The sequence below is a fragment of the Stegostoma tigrinum genome, chromosome 21 (genome assembly GCF_030684315.1).
Source record: "Stegostoma tigrinum isolate sSteTig4 chromosome 21, sSteTig4.hap1, whole genome shotgun sequence".
Taxonomy (NCBI): Eukaryota; Metazoa; Chordata; class Chondrichthyes; order Orectolobiformes; family Stegostomatidae; genus Stegostoma; species Stegostoma tigrinum.
This window is the reverse complement of record NC_081374.1, coordinates 14,300,913-14,323,397: the sequence shown is the minus strand read 5'-3', so window position 1 is coordinate 14,323,397 and position 22,485 is coordinate 14,300,913. Positions and strand designations below refer to the sequence as shown.

The window sequence follows — 22,485 nt, the reverse complement described above, 5'->3', positions numbered from 1 at the left end:
ACTGTAGGGAATCTAATCTAAATGTCCTGTCATTGTGCTGCTCTGATCTGCTAATTCTCTCTTTAAAAACAAATTTTAAAAAAACTTTGACTGTGGGAAATAGTATTTAAATCGGCCATGTTACAGGAGAAAGACAACTAGATTAACTGGTGTTAATCTTGAAAGATGTAGTACAGATGTCAGAGGTAGTTTCTTTACTCAGAGAGTAGTAAGGGAATGGAACGCTATGCCTGCAACGGTAGTAGATTCGCCAACTTTAGGTACATTTAAGTCGTCATTGTACAAGCATATGGACGTGCATGGAATAGTGTAGGTTAGATGGGCTTGAGATCGGTATGACAGGTTGGTACAACATCGAGGGCCAAAGGGCCTGTACTGTGCTGTAATGTTCTATGTTCTAATCTGATTCAGTTTAAGTGGGTTTTAAATTTGTCATTGGGTCATGAAAAAATTACAGAATGGATGGAGGCCATTTGGCCCATCATGGTGGTGTTTTTGATTGGGCACTCGTGCTTAGCCTCAGGTCAGACGTTACTTCATTCTGAAGCCTCCCAGTGAAATGGGAAATGAGCCATCAGTTGTTTACTTTAATACTTTGCTGAAAGGAATATCATAAATCCACATTGGGGCCTGAAATTTCATCCAGATAGAGAAGGTCTCGCGTCTGGCCAATAATGTGCTAGAGAAAAAATTCTGCAATTTTTTTGCAGAACACAACCCCCCCATTTTTCATGGGGATTGGATGAGGGAGGGGATGGGGGCCTGGTTGTAGCCTAAATATTAAAGCGTTAAAGTCCAGCTGCCTTAGGGCCGTCCCAATTTCTATAACTCAACTTCAAAACAAGAATTGGGACCTTTAAATCTTTTTAAGATGAGGACGAAAGCCTCATGAGTACCTTTGGTAAGTTGGAGAGGTAGGATTAACTTTGGATAGTTTCAAGGAAACCTTTGGGACATGTTAAGTGCCCTTTGAGATGGAGAAAGATAGACGTGAATGTTTGTGAAAAGTTGATAAATTAATTGGAACCTTTAAGCTGTTTGGATCTATCGAGCTGTCAAAGGATTTAAATCTCCTGGCTTTTAGTTCTTTTGGAATAAAACGCACTGTCTGCACTGTAAAGAAACCAGTGCTTTCTGTTTCACTCTTATGAGTTGACATAAGCCTGAGAGTTATCATTTTGAGATTTGTACTCCATTAATGATTTCACAGCCTAGTAATTGCACAGCAGGGTGCCTGCTGGCTTGTTGTTTGATTTCCGCCTCTAGACATTTATCTTTGAAGTATGGTTGCATATACAAATGATTGTTTATATAAGGCTAGAGGCCTGTGACCAGTGCCTTACAGGTCTGCATAGTGAGACGATTAGAGTATCACAGCAGGGAAGTCTTGCTGCCATTATACAGGGCGTTGGTGAGGACACACCTTGAGTATTGTGTGCAGTTTTGAGCTCCTCATCTGAGGAGGGACATTCTTGCTATTGTGGGAGTCCAGTGAAGTTTCACCAGACTGATTCCCGGGATGGCAGGACTGACATATGAGGAAAGACTAGATCAACTGGGCTTGTACTCACTGGAATTTAGAAAAATGAGGGAGTATCTCATAGAAATATAAAACCCTGATGGGACTGGACTGGCCAGATGTGGGAAGAATGTTACTGATGTTCAGGAAGTCCAGAACTAGGGGTCACAGCCTAAGAATAAGGGATGAACCATTCAGGACTGAAATGAGGACGAATTTCTTTACTCAAAGAGTTGTGAACCTGTGGAATTCTCTCCCACAGGAAGCTGTTGGGGCCACTTCATTAGATATATTCAAGAGGAAGTTGGACATGGCCCTTGTGGCTAACAGGATCGAGGGGTACGGAGAAATAGCATGATCAGCCATGATCATGTTGAATGGTGGTGCAGACTCGAAGGGCTGAATGGCCTAGTCCTGTACCACTTTTGTGTGTTTCTACGTTTCGGTGTGTACTGCAAGAAATGCTGCTGGGTCCATTGCTTTTCGTCACTTATATAAATGATTTGCATCTGAATAAAGGAGCAACAGCTTGGCTAGGGAAGCAGCAAGTCCTGGAGCACAGGCTTTCAGTGCAATTGCTGGAGTGTTGCCAGGGCCTGAAGCCTTCGTAGTATCCAGCATTGCTGACCATTTTGTAGAGTCAGCTTTCACCACTTTTTCAGTCAATGTTGCAGTCCCTGAGAATTGTGCGACTTCCTGGTCTCTCCCTTACATCCTTTGCCGATGATTCTCTTTATTCTTTATTCTTTCATGGTACGTGGGTTCTGGCATTTGTTGCCCATCTCTAATTGTCCGTAGCTGAATGGTTGGCTTGGCTATTTCACAGGGCAGTCGAGAGTTGACCATGCTGCGATGGGCATGGAGTCATGTGTAGGCCGGACTGGGTAAAGATAGATTTTCCCTTACTTTGTCCGTGAAAGACTTTCATTGTCTTGAAATCCTCCATGGGGTCACATCTGACCCTGGCGTGTTGCAAGACGAACAGCCTCAATGTTTCTAACTTCTCCCCAAAACTGAACTCTGAAATTCCTGGCAAATAAACTCTGTGAAGTACTCATCACATCTAATGGCTTGTACGCATTTCCAGCCCTGGCATCACAACATCTTGTGCTATTATGTGGCGACCTTGTGAATTATTTTAAACATTAGCTTTATTTCCAAGCCTTTTGTAACAAAAAAATGTAAAACTGTGATCTAAATAAAACTTTAACACCCCTTTAATTTACTCCATCCTTTGTCACTGCTTTCTCCCTTCTTTATGCAACAACTAACGTGAGTAAGAAGAGGTGGTGGCCCCGTGGTATTATTGATAGACAGCTAATTCAGAGACTTGGTAATGTTCTGGGGATCTGGGTTCAAATCCTACCATAGTAGACAGTGGAAGTTTGAATCCAATTAAAAATGTGGAGTTAGGAGTCCACTTGAATTAAAAGAATAACCATAAGATCACTGTCTTTGCGGGATAGAACATGCCATTCTTACCCAGGCTTGGCTTACAAGTGAGTTCAGACCCATAGTAATGTGGTAGACTGTGCCCTCAGATCAATGAGGGATGGGCAGTAAATGCTGGTTCAGTGAGCTGTCATTAGCAACGTGATTTTAATTGTAGTCCTTAGTTACTCAGGCCTGTGTGGTTTGTGTCCTCCACAATGGGCTTCCTCAACCAGGCCAACATGGAGGCACTGATAACCTTTGACCAGATGGCATGTTGTCTACATGACCGACACAAGACTCCCCCAAGTGGCTGCTCTGCTCCCAGCTTTGGAACAGATAGTGAGGCACAGATGGACAGAGGAAGCACTTCAGTGATACTCGCAAAGCCTCATTGGCGAAGCGCAGCATTCCCGCCAACACCTGGGAATCAGTGGCCCAAATGACCACTTTCTGCACCCTGTGTAACACAGCCCGCAATAGTCACGTCAGTTCGCACAGCAACTTCCGGAATCACCCAGAGAGTGGAAAAGAGTCATTCTTGCCTGCGAGGGACCGCCATTAATAAATGGGCTTTGCGTGTAAAATTCAGATAGGCTGCAGGGGTGATTACCGGCAGTGGTTATTAGTCACAATCAAACAAAAAAGTCACAGTGATTTGGTGTTGGGAAAGTCGTTTAGTTGTGAAAAGAAGAATCAGACCTTGAGGCTATTCAACTGTGACTGGCAGTGCAATTGCCCCCAGGCTGTCTCCGGTTTTTGCTGCTTGTGGGACCTTGCTGTGTGCAATTGTTTTCATTCTGCGTACTGTAAATGGTCTGCGCTTCAACTTGCCTGGGGGAGAGGCATTCTTGTCTCTGCATTTGTCTTCTGGAGGGTATTCATTTGTACGACGCCAGTTCCGAGCCAAGTATTGAATTGAAGGGGAAAGGCTCATTCACAGTGGGATGAATGGCCTCCCCCTGTGCTGTCTTGTTTTTGAGTGTGGACTTCATTTATGGAGAGGAATGGCTCAACATCCTCAGGATGGTGAGCAGTGAGTTAGTGATGGGTGTTGAATGAATGTGACTTTTGTGCTTTGAATCTACATTGGAGCAATGGCAGATGAGAAAGACAATTTGTCTCAGTGAAGCTCACTCCTTTGGAGCGTAATTCACTGAGACATGGATCTGAATATGTTGTGAATGGCCCAGGCGTCCTGCGTGGCCTGCAAGATTTATTCCAAACATTCCCCATCCTTTAAGTAACAGTTTCCTACTCTTGGACGTGAGAAATGGAAACACCGTTCCTATCTGCTTCAACTCCTATCCTCGTCGCATGCGGGGAAATGACCGGAAACTGCCCACAAAGGCCATCACAAGGATGTTGGATGATTGCTTGAAGGAAGGAAAAACTTGCACAGCTATTGGGTGGAGTGGGCGCAAAGGGTTTCACTGACTGTTATACAGACAACCAATGAGCTGAATGGCCCCATGGTGACATTAGTGACTCAGACTCAATGGAGGCCTCTTCCTTTGGCAGACTCAAGCCCAGCTCCTGTTTGTTTTTGAATCTTTGACACAGTTTGAAATACGTGCGACAATAACGAGCCCCTGTATCCTCTTCCAGATTGATGGAGTTGGTCGAACTTCAGGAAGCTTTCTTGCACCGAGACACAATCCTTTGAAGAACCCAGCTGTCACGAAGAGTAAAACAATTGAGTCAAGGTCACCCGAGCTCCCTGCAAAAAGGAAGAAAACTAAGCAGGTAAACAGTCATTTAAAGTAACATCGGCAGGTCCCAATTCTGTTAACTTTCATTCTCCATTTGGTTTTGCTCTTTACCTCCAATTTTCTCCTCAAGCCATTTTTGGTCAGCCATTGGCCCAAGTACAAAAAAAATGACTCAACTATCAATCCAGCAAGCAGAAATTGAGCTATAAGTAGAGACTACATGGACTTGGATTGTTTTCATTCGAGCAGAGAAGTCTGAGGGGGAATATGATTGAGGTATATAAAGGGTATGGACAGGATGAGTAGAGATCAGCTGTTCCCCTTGGTTGAGGGGTCAATCACAAGAGGGCATAGTTTTAGGGTAAGGGGCAGGAGATTCAGAGCAGATTTGGGAAGAAACCTTTTTCACTCAGCAAGTAGTGGGAATCTGGAACGCACGACCTGGGGAGGTGGTGGAGCTGGAAACCTTTCAACCTTTTAAAAAAAACTTAAACGAGTATCTCAAATATCATAAGATTGAAGGACAGGGGACAAGTGCAGGAAATTGTGATGAACGCACTTTGAGTGGTAGTTATGGGCTGATGAGCCTTTTCTGCACTGTACAGTCTATAAAATGAAAGTTAAGATTTTAAAAGCTTGCTCCCAAGGGTTGAAGTGTATTAAACTGCCATGATTTCAAAATGCTACTAGCCACAGATCACAGTTTTATTTCGATGACTGCATTGCTTATAAATATTTCCAGTCGAGCTGCTATCCACACATTTCAGTCACAGTACATGCTGCACCCCAACTGCCAGGAAACCGCTGGTAATTCATAAATCATTGACTGAGCCACTAGAGTCTAGGCATTTACTTATTTAGTCCCAGTCTGTGCATCACTTAGCGTTTCCATCTCTGACACACTCTGTAGGTAGCTGCAGACACCCGTGCCTTATTTTCCTGTTCTGTAAAGTAGAACTGGACGCTGACGGCAACTGTGCAGTTCATATTGCCCCCCCTGCCCCACCAACATCCCCCTCCCGGGCCAGGTGGTGGGGCATGGGGGAGATGAGAGCTGGAGAATGTTTCCATTTCCCCTGACTTGGCTGCCTTAACCTGGCTAGTCACCAGGGGGAGCTGGAGCTCAAGCATTCCCAAAACATTTTGCCAAGTTGAAACAATGTGAGGCTGCGTTGATGGAACTGACCACTTTCCATGGCTTGGAGCAGAAAGAAACAATTCTTCTGGGAGCTCTTTATTATCAAATCAAGATGTCACTGAAACCTTAGTCTTTACATGTCCTTGCTGTGGATGAATCTTGGTCTCTACCTGCCCCTGCTCTGTTTAGGCTGTAAAACCAGACATTCCAAAGAAGCCAGGCCGAGAGATATCAGTGGATGTTGCATCTGAGAGAGCAGACAAGCCTGGCATTGCTTTCTGTGGAAGTGACTCCTTTGCTGTAAATGGCTACTGGTATATCTTAATCAACAGATAAATTTAGCTTCTAACATACAGTAAAGTCACCATAATTTTACCAGATATAGAACTGTTCTCTCAATAGAGAGTGGGGCAACAAGTGATGGTTTAACCTGAGGGTCACCTCAGGCAAGGGGAGAAGTTGAGAGGGAGAGTAATCCAGGGTAACCTCATCTGGTGCAGGAATTGAACCCTTGCTGTTGGCATCACTCTGCACTGCAAAGCAGCCATCTCACAACTGAGCTGACTGGGTAGCACAGTCTGAGCAAAGCCACCCACCTGGAGTCCATTTGTCCTGGTCTGTTTCCTCTTTTAGTTAAACAAAAATGCTTCCTCTGTTCCTTGATGTCAAAGTATTTAATTGGTGAGGAATAGAAGGATTTGAGGACAGGGTTGGGAGGAGTCTCGTCTGGAGCATAAATACCAGCATGAAGCAGTTAGGTTGAATGGCTTATTTCTGTGTTTTAGACCCAATCTTTAAGAAAAAATATTATAAAAAAACCGTAAGAACTGTGGATGCTGTGAATCAGGCACAAAAACAGAAGTTACTGGGAAAGCTCAGCAGGTCTGGCAGCATCTGTGAAGGTAAAAACAGAGTTCACGTTTCGGGACCAGTGTCCCTCCCTCAGAACTGAGCTTTTCCACCAACTTTGCTTTTGTTTAAGAAAAGCATTGACAGGTTTATGATCTCCTGATGTGTTTGTCTGTTAGCTACATCTGTCAGGTGAGTCCAGGTTGCAATATCTCTGACATAGATAGACTGCAGACATTAAATCAGTGGTTCAAGTTCTCCCTCTATATATTAATAGGAGATTGGATTGGTTTCACTGTCAGGATGGAGGCTGGGGGCGACCTGATAGAGATCGACAAAATTATGAGAGGCATAGATAGGTTGGATAGTCCGAGGCCTTTTCCCAGGGTGGACAGGTCAGCTACAAGAGGGCACGGGTTCAGGGTGAGAGGGAGAAAGTTTAGGGGAGAAGTTATTTCACACAGAGGGTGAGGGCTGCCTGGAACGCACTGCCAGTGGAGATGGTGGAGGCAGGCACATTAGCAATATTTAAGGTGTATCTTGATAGATACATGAATGGGAGGTGAACAGAGAGGTGGATATTACACACGATCAGTAAGTAGCAGGTCTAAATAAGGATTAGGAATCGGAGCAGACTTGGTGGGCCGAAGGGCCAGTTCTAGTGCTGCATTGTTGCTTGCGTTTTGTGGGTGGAATTGGTTTTCTGACAGCCACTTGGTTTTTTTTTTAGCGATGTCTCCACCTGCCCTTCCCGCATTCCCAAATGGAATACTGCACCATAATGCGGTCTAATGGCTCAGTTGTAAACCAGCTTTGTTTGTCTGTGGGACATGGCTCCTGAGCCCTCACTGTGGTTGAGTTCTCCGTATGGAGCAGTGCTGCAAGTCTCAGTGGAAAGAGAGCTTTGCATCACCACCAACAGAATTTGGATAGGTATCTGAGGTCAATAAATCAGGCAGGCTGACAGGCATAAAGCAGAGGAGTGAAACCGGAAGGACTGCTTTATGGTGGGCAGGCAGTGACTTGATGGGCTGAATGGCATCTGGCCTAATGACTCTGTGGCTCAATAACAGCCGTGTCTCAGTCCCTAATGAAGGCATTGCAGGAGAATAATGCAAGGAGGAAGAGCAGTAAAAAATGCCCACATTCTGATTGGAATCTCTACAAAGACAGAGCTTACATCCAACTCATTTCGGAAAATATTTTTTCCATTCAAGGCTAGGAAAAGTGATCAACGTGTAGTTGTACAGTTCTGGTCGCCCCATTACAGGAAGGATGTGGAAGCATTGGAAAAGGTGCAGAGGAGATTTACCAGGATGTTGCCTGGTATGGAGCGCAGGCCCTATGCAGAAAGGCTGAGGGACCTGGGTCTGTTCTCATTGGAGAGAAGGCGGCTAAGAGGGGATTTAATAGAGGCATACAAGATGATCAGAGGATTATATAGGGTGGACAGTGAGAGTCTTTTTCTGTGGATGATGACTTCAGCTTGTACAAGGGGACATAGCTACAAATTGAGGGGTGATAGATTTAAGACAGATGTCAGAGGCAGGTTCTTTACTCAGAGAGTGGTAAGGGCGTGGAACGCCCTGCCTGCCAATGTAGTTAACTCAGCCACATTAGGGGCATTTAAACAGTCCCTGGATAAGCATATGGATGATGATGGGATAGTGTAGGGGGAGGGGTTTAGATTAGTTCACAGGTCGGCGCAACATCGAGGGCCGAAGGGCCTGTTCTGCGCTGTATTGTTCTATGTTCTGTGTTCTATAATGCTCTCCCTTTTAATGGAGAGGTTAGGGAGGGTTTATTTTTTATAAAATGCAGTAGGCTGTTAAACTCTGGTATGCTCGACTGGAGTGATTGATGAAAGCTTTAAAAGGGAAGTGGTTAAATATTTGGATGATTTGGAGGGTTACTAACCAGCAGGCATGGATTTACAGGTAATTGGAAATCAAACTAGAGGTGATTTGGGTGATTTTTGTTTTACAAAGCAGTGAATAATGACATACTGTTTGAAAAGGTGGTAGAACAGACGTTGAAGGGGGACCAAATTGCATTAAGGGGCCATTGAGGCCGTAAATGCTGTGCTAGCTCTTTAAAAGAACCTATCCCATTAACTCTCAATGCTGCTGTTCTCTCATAGCCCAGTAATGTATTCCCCCTTTCAACTTCTGTTTCAACCACCCTTCTAGGCAGTAGGGCTGTCACAGGAATAATGGGCTGAAGGGCCTCCTTGTGTAATGCTGATTAGTAATTTGTATTCACACAAATGAATTTTATTTCTTTGCTGTGGTATCTTTGGTAAATGTTTAAACTCATGACTAATCTACAAGCACTTTTGTTAACCAGCTATCATCTATTAAACTAACTAATTCATCTCTCGGTGATGATCACACATTGGAAGGGTTTTGCCTGAGTTAATTGAGGAGTTTGAAACAGAATCACAGAATCACAGCATCGTAATAGTACAGATGGAGGCCATTTAGCCTGGTGTGACCTACACTGGTTCCCTGAACATGTATATTTAATGCCAGTTTCCAGGTTTTTCACTGTAACCCTGCAGCTTTGTTTCTATTTAAATAATCACCCTCTTGATCACCTCCAGCAGACTTCCACACCGCACTCCCAGGCACGAACTACTCGCAATTACTTCTTTTGTGAAGCACTTTAAAACTGTGCCCCTGGTCTTGATCCTTTTATGAATGGAAACACTTTCGCTATTGTCTCCAGATCCCTTGGGATGTTGAAAACGCAGAAAAGTAGAGAGAAGTGTCAACTATTGGTGGGACAGCCCAGACGATGGGGAAAACCCTAGGCCTGGCCATTTGGAGTGGACTCTGCAAGGTGTCATGAAAGTTATGAACCAGTCTCTCAGAAACAGTAGATATTACAACAACTTATATTTAGATAGCACCTCCCACATCACAGACCGATCCGCAGGAGCACTGTAAAGCTAAAGTATGACGCTCGACCACATTTAGCTGAAAAACCTGTTCAAAGAGCTGGGTCTTCAGGCGGACAAGTGTTGTGAGGGGATTCCCAGTAGCTGAAGACCCGGATACCAATGCTGCAGCTAGCTCATGTAATCTTTCTTAAGTCTGAGATTGATGGGGTTTTTTTGTTTTTTTCAGGCGTGAAAGAAGGTGGAGTATAGATCAGCTGAAATGAGGAAGAGATTAGAGGGGCTCAATCACCTTTTTTTTATCCCCATGTTCCTACAGGCCTACGTTAGTTAATATTGAAACCACTAAGGCTCATCCAGGATTAAGTGATGCTTCCAATATGGCCAACAAAAAATACATTGCCTAAAGTTTTGTTTGGAGACCATTCATTCTGTTCCACGAGAGGGATTCAAAATTAATAAGGAAGAAATCTTGGATAGAAAACTTGACAGGGCACCAGGAGCGCATGAGATGCACCTAAAGAGCGAGAAGGAAGGCACGGTGGCTCAGTGGTTAGCATCGCTCCCTCATAGCGCCAGGGACCTGCGTTCAACTCCACCCTTGGGTGACTGTCTGCGTAGGTTTCCTCCGGGTGCTCTAGTTTCCTCCCACAGTCCGAAGATGTGCAGGTTAGGTGGATTGGCTGTGCAAAATTACCCATAATGTCCAGGCATGTGCAGGCTAGGTTGATTAGACATAGGAAATGCAGGGTTATAGGGTAGGGAAGGTGTGTCTCGGTGGGTTGCTCTTCAGAGAGTTAGTGCAGACCTGATGGCAAGAAAGGCCTGCTTCCACACTGGAGAGAATCTATGACCGTCACTACTGCAGCTGTTAAATACTGTGGTAGTAGGACCAATACATTCTAAACAGGAACAGCTTATGGTACTCGACAGGCCAACCAGCATTTCTGGACAGTGTTAGCCTTTTCATACAATGACCTTTCCTCAGAACTGGAAAGCATTTGACTGATTTACAACTCTTTGAGAACAGCAGTAGGGAGTTAGAGTAGGGAGCAGTCCTCCTTCTAATATTTCCATAGTAACAGACATATATAACATTAAGAGAGGTGTGGTTGGGTTTCCCAGGGTGGAAATGTAAGTACTAAGGGGCAATAAGTTTAAAGTGACAGGAACAGTTTAAAGGAGATGTGTGAGGTAAGATTTTTACACAGAGGGTGATAGGTCCCTGGAACACAGTGGAGCTGGTAGAAGCAGATGTGTTAGCAAAGTTAAAGAGGCATTTAGATGGACAAATGAACAGACAGGGAATAGAGGGAAACGGGCCATCTCTGTAGGGAGACAGAACAAAATCAGAAGTTGCCGGAAAAACTCAGCAGGTCTGGCAGCATCTGTGAAAAGAAAAACAGAGCTAACGTTTCGGGTCCATTGATCCTTCCTCAGAACTGAAGGACATTCTGAGGAAGGGTCACCGGACCCAAAACATTAACTCTGTTTTTCCTTCACAGATGCTGCTAAACCTGCTGAGCTATTCCGGCAACTTCTGTTTTTGTTCCTGATTTTCAGTTCTTTTGGTTTTTATTTTATGTTGCGAGATGGGATTAGTTTGGAATGGCGTCATGGTCAGTATAGATCTGGTTGGCTGATGGGCCTGTTCCTGTGCTGTACTGTTCTGTATTCTATGTTGCAGACATTATCTTAAAAGGACTGTTGCTTGCGTATGAAATAACCCCACAGAGACTGGTATCCCATCACCAAGTCACCCTTTAATCACACATGGAGAGTCCCTTGATACAGACCCAGCTTCCTCAGATCCAGCTCTTAGAGTGAACAGAACCTCTAACAGTCCTGCTTATATCTGTCAGCCAGAGCTCCCCGATTGGAGCAGATTAACAGCCCCAGTCAGGGAACTCATATTCCATGGATCCACTTGACTGACCTCATTACAATCACTACAGCTGGTGTATTTCCTGCAAAGCACCCACACAGCCTAGAGGAAGCATTAAGGAGGTGAGGACATTCATTGGCCAGAAACGCTATACTAGGTCGTGTGCCAACAAATTAATGTGAAGGATTGATGATGGTAAAAGTGCAGGAGCGAAAGGAGGATCCAGTGGAGGTGTAAATGGTTCCCTCAGTGGGTGGGAAAGCTACTCTGGCAAAAAGGAGAAGGTTCCTCTGTGTGCGGCAGCAGTGAGTCACGAGAGTCTGAGTGTGCAGACCACTTCATTCTAATGTTAGGCAGTCAGACATCCAAGTACCACTGCGAGAGTCGGTCTCCTAATTTTCTGTATGGTGGTGAGGAAGCTTCATTGTTTGAACTAGATTCCCATCCTGACAAGCTGCAACAGTCTGTGAGTGTGTAAGTAGGACACACAGCACAGCAACTTTGACATGGAAGACATCTCCTGCCTCCTGACGTGTTTGGGGCAGGTAGAGCCCGTCTTCCGTCGCTGATTTGTGTTTTGTGCAGGGACTAGGGAAAATGTCTAAATTCCGTCTCTCTTGGCTGGCCCCGTCAAGGTCTGTTCGATTATTTTATTTGTCGATTTACATTCTTTGCAAATTAATGGTATCCCAGCTTTCAGATTTTCATTCTCTGAAGCAGATTGATCACCTCGTCAAGTATTCCTCCTCTCGGGGAGTCCCTCATGTTCTCTGTCTACTTCACCACTTGCCACTATCCATGTGCCCAAGAACAGAAAACAAACTGTACCCTTCTCTTGCAGCGGGTCTTCACGGCTAATCATTAGCATCCCACTCTGCAGTTTCTCCCGCCTCCACACGGAGTGTTCTTCCGTCAGGATTACACACACCACAAACACACACACACACACACACACACACACACACACATGGGTACACGCACACGCACACACGCACACGGACACACGCACACACACACGCGCACCCCTAAATATAGATGTGCGCACTTGGAAGAATCTGTGCAGAGAAACATTTAATGCAATTATTTCCGGATCCCCGTGCATCAGTGTTTACCAGTGTTTGCCATGAAGAAAGCCTCTAGTTTGATCTCCAGATGGCGTTGGCATGCAGCCTGTCCGTTGGTGACTGTGAGGACAGCTGTGAACCTCGGTGCCCCATAGCCTGGAGTAGAGATAACCAGCCACAGCTAATGCATCCTCCAGTATGTCCTGAGTTAGCTATGTGGAATGTGGAGTTATCAGACCAGGCAGCACAGTGGTTAGCATTACTGCCTCACAGTGTAAGGGACCCAGGTTTGATTCCTCCCTTAGCTGACAGTCAGTGTGGGTTCCTCTGAATGCTTCAGTTTCCTCTCATAGTCTAAACATGTGCGGGTTAGGTGGATTGGCCATGCTAAATTGTCCATAGTGTTAAGAGATGTGTAAGTTAGGTTGCTTGCCATATGAAATGCAGGGTTAGAAGCTGGGGCTCAGTCTGGGTGGGATGCTCTTCAGAGGATTGGTGTGGACCTGCTAGGGCAAATGACCTCTGTCTGCACTGTAGGGATTCTGTCAGTGGAGGAAGTTAGCAGGAAAAATAATAGAAAGGAGAGAAAGTCTTCTGTCTTTAAAACAACTTTAGTGCAGCAATCACTCTGCTTCCATTAGTGTGTCTCTGTTCTGTGTATTTCTGTTTAGTCTGTGAACTCATGACCGATGAACTCATGACTGTCCATAGTTAAGCAGATGTAGGACCCTTGACGTCCCTCCACCCCAAGAAGAACGGATGAGGAAGAAAGACCTGCATTTATATAGAACCTGTCATGACCACCTGACGTCTAAAAGCACTCTACTGCCAGCCAAGTTTTAGGCGCTGTTGTAAATTAGGAAACACAGCAGGCTAATCTGTGGAGAGCATGCACCCAGAACAATGATATGAAATTGACCCAATAATGTTGTCTTTGCAATATTGATGGAGGGATACCTATTGGCTTCTACATCAGGGATAACTCTGCTGCTCGGCTCCAACAAGAATCCACCTGACAGCCTCATCTGAAAGAAGGCATTCCCCACAATGTGGCATGCCAACACTGCTGTACTGAAGTGCCAGGCTTGATAGTTTTGTGCTCCAGTTCTGAAGGTGTTCTTAAACATGATGCCACTCTGCAGTTCTGATTCTTTTTATGATGTTTAGAAATCGACCTGCACAATTCCGAGGAAAGTGATCCACGGGAACACAGGAGCAGACGAACAAAACCAGGATAATCGGGGCACAAAGACAGTGCGCGAAGCTGCCTTTTCAGATGATGAGCTCAGTGATGTAAGTTGGTACCAGCAATACACATTCTGGAGCTCAATTTATAGTGGGTGGCATGGTGGCTCAGTGGTCAGCACTGCTGCCTCACAGCACCGTGGTTCCTGGTTCAGTTCTTGCCTTGGGTGACTGTCTGTGTGTGTGTGTGGAGTTTGCATGTTGTGTCTGTGTGGGTTTCCTCCCACAGTTCAAAGATGTGCAGGTTGGGTGGATTGGCCATGCTAAATTGCCCATAGTGTGTTGGCCATGGAATAGGGTAGGGGGTGTTTTATCTGAGTGGGATGGTCTTTAGTGGCTTGGTGTGGACCCGATGGGCTAAATGGCCTGCTTCTACAGTAGGGATTCTTAAAAAGGAAATTGCATAAACATGTGGATGAGCTTCCTTTGGATGAAAATGTCCCCACCTTTAGGACCAGTTTGGATTGATGGAAGTGTGATGTACACACATGGGGTTATCATTGTCTGACTTTCCTATATCAGGACAAAATCTCAGCTGATGATCTACTAATGGCTTCACTCACACTACTCCCTTCGTTCCCCATTTAATGAAGATGGATATTTGTGATGCATTTCTTTTTGCTTTGGCAGTAATTAATCATCTTTTGTTTATACTCATTTACTTGGGAACACATCATTACACATCAATTACACAGTGCAGTAGTGGTTGGACTGTATTTTAAAAGGTTTATTATTATAACGTTGCATCTAAATTGGCACCTAATTTCTTTGTGCTTCTCCCCAGCCCTTTGAAAACTGGCCAGAGTCCTTCAGACTACCGATTGTACATGCTCCCCCTGTTGGACACTCTGTGTCAGTGGCCTGTTTTTTCTTGCTTCTAAGCTGTTGGTTGAATGGCTGCAGGGGTTGGGGGAAAGGAAATTGGACCTCTTTCATTTATTGACCCTATCCTTTGGCCCCTCCTGACAAGAGCGATGGAGTTTTACAGCACGGAAAGAGACCCTTCAGCTCACCAAATCTGTGCTGGTTAATTTGGTCCCATTTTGCAGCACTTGGCCTGCAGTCTTGTACACTGCGGCACTTCAAGTGCTCATCTCTACATGCCTTAAATGTCATGATTGTTTCCGTCTGTACCACCCTTTCAGACACTAACAATCCTCTGGGTGAAAAACAAATCTTCCTTAAAGTCCCACTAAGCATCAAGCTCTTTTCACCCCTAGTTTTTGACCCCTCTGCTAAGCGAAAAGTGCTCTCCCTATCTATACCCTTTATCATTTTGTATGCCTCCATCAGTTCTTCTTCAGCCTCACTGGTCTAAGGTAAAAACCGCAGCTCGTCTCATCTCACTTCATAGTTGAATTGCTGCAGCCCAAAAGCATTCTGGTGAATTTCCTCCGCACCCTCTCTAATGCAATCACATCCTTCCTGAAGTGTGGTGAGCAGAACAGCATTTGCTATTCCAGCTGTGATCTTACTAACATCTTAGACAGTTTCATAATGACCTCCATGCGCTTGTGTTCAGTACCTTCTCATTTTCCTTATCTACCGCCCTGCTGTTTTCAAGGAACTATGGACATGCACCTCAAGGTTCGTCTGTAGTCTGAAACTTAGTGCTCTAATGTTCACTGTGTACACTTTGCCTTATTAGGTGATGCAAGATGCATCACCTTACACTTTTCAGGATTAAATTCTATTTGCCACTATTCAGCCCATCTAATTCCCCCGTCTATATCATCCTGCAGCCTGTTTTCTTCCTCTATTTTCCACGCCAGCATTTGTTTTATCATCTGCAAACCTACTGATCCTATCTCTAATGCCATGTCTAGATCATTAATGTACACAACAAACAGCAAGGGGCCCAGCCCTGACCATGAGGTACACCAAAGGCTTCCAGTCACAAAAGCACCCTCAATGGTCACCCTCCGCCACTAATCAGTTTTACAGCTAATTTGTCAAATTGGCCTGGATTGTAGGGCTACATACTTTCTTGATCAATCTCCAATGACCCTGTCACAAGCCTTACTGAAAGCCATGTCAACTGCATCAACTGTACCACCCTCATCTGTTCACTCACTTACTGCCTTGAAAAATTCAAGCAAATTTATCAGACATGATCTCCCCTGACAAAGCCATGCTGAGTATCCTTGATTAATCCTTGCCTCTCCAATTGGAGATAAAATCACCACCCTTCTAGAATAATGGTACCACATCAGCTGTCCCCCAGTCCTCTGACACCCCTCCTGTCCAGAGAGGATGTGAAAATTATTGTCACGGTCCCTGTAATGTCTTCACCTCTCACAGCAGCCTGGGATAGATCCAGGCGTGAGGCCCTACCAAATGTTAAGCCCTTTATAGTTTTGGTAAGGATCTGTAGCTCGAATGGTGGGTGAGGCTATTGACTTGCTCACTGAGCTGTCTGGATTTTGTTCAGATGTTTCGTCACCGTGCTGGGTGACATCATCAGTGGACCCTCCAATGAAGCGATGTTATTCCACACTTGGGGGAATTTATACTGTCTGGACCGTTATGGTGAGTTGTGTCATTTCTGGTTTTGATCTGTGTATACAAACCCAGACAGATCAAAACCAGAAATGACACGACTCACCATAATGGACCAGACAGTATAAATTCCAAGCGTGGAATAACATCGCTTCATCGGAGGCTCCGTTTGATGATGTCACCTAGCATGTTGACGAAATGTCTGAATGAGAACAAGCCAGCTCAGCGACACCGCTAATATCCCCTCCCTCTCGACTGTAATTTCTTCAAGTCCTCTTCCCTGATTCCTGTACCTGCATCATTCTTTCTTATTGTGATTACTGTCAAAAAGAACCTGGTGTGTGTTATATGTTTTTTTCTGTCTCCCCCTCCTTTCAGGATGATATATTTCGAGAATTACCGGATCGGCACACAGAGAAAGCAAAAACAACGAGAGAGAAGACAAACAACAAGTTTAAAGGAGAACAGCTGTCACTAAATGCTGCTACTTCTAGAGACGTTGTAAGTATTGCAAGTGAGTGCAAGCTGGGAGGGCCTGACTACCCTTGACAGAAGCAAATGAATGAAGCAAGCATTAGCAGCCATTTTTGACTGAGCATCTTTAAATTTTATAAACAGTGATTCGAGTGAAGTGTCTGCCGTTTATGATCTAATGTTAATCTATCCTCTCTCTCACATCAGTAGCGACTGTTAAGGAGAAACCTTCCAAGCGAATTGGAAGATATTAATGCCTATGTGGTTGCACTCCCTCATAAATAAAAGTTTGAAGGAGTTTCTGTGTTCAACACGGAAGCAGAATTAGCAGAAAGCACAGGTTGCACGTAATTGCTATTTAATTCGTATAGCTCTGTTTGTGCTGACAGCAGGTGTAACATGTGCTGAACAGTTTTGTTAAAGGCTGGTAAAGCTCAGCAGGTCCAGCAGCATCTGTGAAGGAATAAACAGTTAACGTTTCGGGTCCGGTTCTGCAGAAGGGTCACCGGACCTGAAACGGTAACACTGTTTTCTCCTCTACAGATGCTGCCAGACCAGCTGAGCTTTTCCAGCAACTATGTTTTTGCTCCCGTTTTACAGCACCCACAGTTCTTTCAGTTTTTATTTGTTAAGAGGCTATTGTATTTCCTGAGACCATTTGTTATTTCTAATGCAAATCCAACTCCAGTGTTGTTGGCTGGTGGTGTAACAGCTAGCACCTGTTAACTTCTGAGATAACAAGGTGCAGAGCTGGATGAACACAGCAGGCCAAGCAGCATCAGAGGAGCAGGAAGGCTGACATTTCAGGCCTAGACCCTTCTGGCTGGATTTTAGTACGGCTTGTCGTTTAGTGCATGGCAATACCTTTAAGGTAGAGAATAAATCTGGGCGGGCACTCACGATTTTATAAGGTAATCCAACTCTCCCAGTTGTCGTACAAGGTCAGCTCAATTGATTTCAGAATTGCATACGTGGTTAGGTACGGTATTAAGACAGAAACTGCTGAAGAAACTTTGCAGATCTGGCAGCATCTGTGGAGAAAGGAAGAGCCATGCTGGGCTCGAAAAGGTAATTCTGTTTCTGTGTCCGTGGACTCTGCCAAATTGTCCCACTTGACATCTCCCAAATCCTTTGCGGTGAAGTATTTCTGAAATAGTCACTGTTGTAAAACTGGGCCTTACTGTTCTGATAGCTCAGAGATTTTGAATTTCAAAGCAAATTTTGAAACTGGTGTGAGTATTCCTCTTAAGTCCTGGTTGGCAGCAGATAAATGACCAGAAATGTTGGTGGCATGTTGTAAAATCCAGCTGGTTCACTCACGTCCTTCAGGGAAAAGAGCCTGGACAAGCCGAGGCATTGTGGTCGACTATAACGTCCTCTGAAGTGTCAAGGAATGAGAGATGGATAATAACTTTGACCTTGACAGCGTTGCTCACATGTGAAGAACAAAGAATGTTGCCCTGGTGTAGCTGGGCGTGTCATGTGGGATAGAGCTTGTGGTGATCTTAACCTGGAAGAGTAAGAGTGCTCAGAGCTGAGCTTAGTTGTTGAGAGTGATTGGCAGAATAGTGACGAGTTGATATTTTGCTCTCGTTGGGGCTCACTTTGATAGTGAGCACTAGTGACTACCCATGAAACTTGAAGAACAAACCTGTTGCAGGATTGTTAATTCCAAAATATTGATGGGTGGAAGTCAACTGGGATGCGATGGTTCAGATATCTAAACTCTTCTTTATTTAAACTATGTACATGTTTGGTCAAGTGATGCCGTTAAACTGAGGAACAGTGATAATTATGGTGCTGTGTGTGGGTTAGAAGTATCTACGTTGTATTCTGTCCCTTTGTTGTTCATGTTACTGCAGTTTCACTTCCATCCTGCACTCTATGCCCGTGTCAGCATTCCCAGCGTTTACGAAATCTGCCACGTGGAATTGCAAATGCAGGTGGGTCAAGCGAACACTGGTGGCACGCCCCTCTAGGGTTGCCCATCTACCTTGACATGTGAGTTTGCAACTCTTCTACAACTCTTACACTTACAGTCAGCTCCACTCACAGGGAAATTCCCATTCACTTCTCAGTTTACACAGCAAACTTTTTATTAACTGGCGCATACGGACCAGGAGTGTACTGATTAATTAAATATTTCAGTTGATGTCCATCTAATCAATTTAAAATCACATGCACTAGGGTGACACATGCACTAGTGATTAGTACTGCTGCCCCACAGCACTAGGCACCTGGCTACAATTCCACCCTCGGAGGACTGTCTGTGCGGAATCTGCACGTTCTCCCCATGTCTGCGTAAGTTTCCTCCTGGTGTTCCGGTTTCCTTCCACAGTCCAAAGATGGGCAGGTTAGATGGATTGGTCATGCTAAATTGCCCCATAGCGTCCAGGGATGTGCAGGCTAGATGGGTTAGCCATGGGAAATGAAGGGTTACGGGGATAGGGTAAGGGGAGTGGGGATGGGTCTGGGTAGGATGCACTTCAGAGGGTCAGTGTGGACTCGGTGGGCTGAATGGCCTGCTCCAACACTAGGTATTCTATGATTCTAAGTAATAGAAATGTAATATAGGAGTTATTTGTACTGTTATACTTTATTTACAGTGTCAATCACTTAAATAATAATGCAACCTTGTCTTAAATAAAACTTACTGGCAGAGAGCCTTTACACTTGCACCCTCAGCTGACTACTTGGACATTGCAAAGGTCATGATAATATGGTAAACCTGTAATATTTGAAGGATATCATTTCTGCCAGTTTATCAAGAGTGCCAGTTCCTAAGATACCGATTAAAACAAAGTTTGCTGTATTTTGCATTAAAAGCTTTAAAAGGATCAGGAGCAGTGTACTAATTATCTGTGCTTTTGATTGAATGTTTGGCAGATGTACTCCAGGTGGAGCTTTGGGGGGAGAGATTGGTGGTGTGGGGGGAACTTACAGATGGTTCGCCCAGGGAGTTAGGTAAGGCAGTCGGCTGGGGCTGCCTGGGGTGCTGGGTTAGAGCTATATGGGGTGGTGGTTTTCAAACATTTCTGTGTGCAACATGCCTTGCTCAGTTTTGCCCCTCAATCAGGGTCTCATTCCAAGGACAGTACAGCCCCTCTGAATCCTGTCACACCTCATCTCCAGGCCCAACTTTCGAAAGGCTGCCAGTTATCAAGGGGAAAACTGCCATCCTTGCAGAGGGCACCTTTTTTCCAGTCGGTGCAGAGAGAGATAAGGATCCAACACATCAGAAAGGACAGAAACCTGATGCAAGCACAGATTGTGAAATGTCAACCCCAGAGCACGGATAATAATTGGGCTGGGCAGACAGGAACCTAATGGACACTCCAAATGCTGAGAATTACTTTGTCGTCAACTGGGGGGGAACAGTAACTGTTGTGTGTTTGTATCACGTGTACCAACTGTTTAGTTTGAAATGTGTATTAGAAATTAGGCTGGGAAGTTAAAAAAAAATTTGAGTTTAAAGGTACGTTCCATCTCTCTGGGGTTTTGGTTCAGGGACACCTGGAGCCAAAGTGAGTCTTAAATCAGGTCTGCTGGTGTGTGATGTGAGTTCAGAAAGTTTGCACTTCAAACACAACCTGGATCATAAAGGTTTTGGCACAGCTCCGTACTGAGACCTATGATGTAACTCGATAAATATTTATCGGAGCAATCCACCCTTTACTTAAAAGAGAAAAGAAATCACTGCTGAAAAGTTTATAAGATGCCTTATCAAGACCTTGATTTTTGAGATCTTGAGAAATAAGGCCTAGGTATAAGAGTAGGCCATTCAGCCCTTCAAGCCTGTTTCTGCCATTCATTTACATCATGGCTGGCTTGTACCTTACAGCATCTACCAACCTCAGTTCTGCAACAAAAGCCAAACCAAAACATATCAACTACAGTTTTGAAATTTTGAATGGATCTACCTGTAGCAGCTTTTTGGCCAATGTTTCAGATTTCCACTACTCTTTGAAGAAGTGCCTCCTGACAATTCCTCTGATTGGCCTCATTCTCATTTTCAGGCCTTTCCCCCTTTGATTAGACTCTGCTGCTGAAGGAAACGTGTCATATCCTGGTTGCAAACTTATGAATTAAGAGCAGGAGTAGGTCACTTGGCCTCTTGAGACCTCTGAGCCATTCACTGGGTTGGTGATTGATCTGATAACCTGATAACTTCTGATCTCCTTGATTATCAAGAACCCATCTGCCTCTGCCTTAAAAACATTCAAATACTCCCTCCATCTCCTTTTGAGGAAGGGAATTCCAAAGATGTACATTTCCCTCAAGAAACAAATTCTCCCCCTCTGTCTTAAATGGGCAGCACCTTGTTTTAAACAGTGACCCCCCCCCCCCCCCGCGGTACTACATTCTCCCACAAGAGGAGTTTGTCATTTCCACACCCGTCCTGATGAGACCTCAAGATCCCTTTTGTTTCAAGCTAGCCACGCCCTACTCTTCTAAATTCCAGTCAATGCCATCCTAACTTGCCCAACCGTTCCTTATCAAACAACCCGTTCACTCCAGACGTGAATGTAGTAAGCTTTCCAGTTGGTAGCATTCTTGCCTTTCAGCAGCAAGACTGAGGATTGGATGCAAAGAAATCAATGCTGACAATGCATTACCGAGGGGATGCTGAACTGAGAGAGGTGCCAGCTTTTATATGAGATGCTAAGCTGAGGTTCTCTGTGAGGGCTATGAACAGTCCCATAGCACTGTTCAAAGAAGTGTAGAACAGTTTTCAAAACATATGCAGTCAATATATATCCCTCAGCCTTGGAAGGGAAAGCAGATGCTGGAGTCATTTATGTTTATGGGATCATGCTGCACACAAAGTTGGCAGATATGTTTCCCCATTCCACCCATACCTACCCATCAAAGCCTCTTTGCAATATCCTGAAGTTGGGAAAGGTGCAGTTCCTTTGGGTCCCTTTGTCCTGGACAGTTGCCTCCCAGAGCTGGAGTGTGAGGCTGCCTCTTGATTTTCATGTCAAAGTTCTGCTCAATCCTCCATGTGCTACAAGGTATGTTGTGAAGGGAGCTGAATGGTTGTAATTTGATATGTGCTTTCTGCTGATTGTATAAAACACTCAGGGTGTGCTGTCCTGCTTCATGGTCAACTTTTCCATTGCTTTGCAGTTTTGACATGCCCTGCACAGTTTCTGAAGTTTTAGATACTTTATTAAAATGAATTACCACATCAGTGAAATGACATTAGTGACAAAAACGTAAGGAACTTGAACCCTCTCACACTTGTTCACTTTATGTAGAGTCACACAGCACGGAAGCAGATGTTTTGGTTCCACCCGTCCACCCCGAACAGTTTCCCAAACTTAAATAGTCCCACCTGCCTGAACTTGGCCCATATCTTTCCAAACCTTTCCTATTCATGAACCTGTCCAGATGCCTTAAATGTTGTAACTTCACCTGCATCTATCACTTTCTCTGGCTGTTCATTCCACTGTAGATCTACAGTTCTACCATTCCAAGGAAAACTGTTACTTGAGGTTACAAAGAGCGGCAGGGAGCGGTAGTTGAGAGAACAAATCTGAGAAATCTTTAGTGGCTTGAGTTAAATTTTCACTTTATATGGCCAGTTTCTATTATTGGGTTCTGTTAATAGTGAAATCTTGTTCGTAAAATTTAGCATTGAGAATTTTAAAATCCCCTATCTAAAGTTCAAGTAACTTTAAAGTAAAGATACAAACGTTTCATCGAAATCTGAGGGATAAACAGAATCAGTCATCTGCTATTGAGCCACGGCTCTCAGGAGTGCCCC

The 22,485-nt window shown here is 44.6% G+C and overlaps 1 protein-coding gene across 4 annotated transcripts in view; it reads left to right on the top strand.

The window, feature by feature from the left end:
* Positions 1 to 22,485, top strand: part of LOC125462834 (daf-12-interacting protein 1-like) — a 79,938-nt gene that overhangs the window by 49,769 nt on the left and 7,684 nt on the right. For 3 of the 4 annotated variants that reach the window (XM_048553259.1, XM_048553258.1, XM_048553257.1), the window contains 4 exons: positions 4,559 to 4,696; positions 13,665 to 13,790; positions 16,620 to 16,742; positions 18,578 to 18,658. In XM_048553259.1, coding sequence (XP_048409216.1) covers positions 4,559 to 4,696; positions 13,665 to 13,790; positions 16,620 to 16,742; positions 18,578 to 18,658 — 468 coding nt within the window. The remainder of the gene's footprint in view (positions 1 to 4,558; positions 4,697 to 13,664; positions 13,791 to 16,619; positions 16,743 to 18,577; positions 18,659 to 22,485) is intronic. The other variant, XM_048553260.1, reaches the window with a different exon arrangement.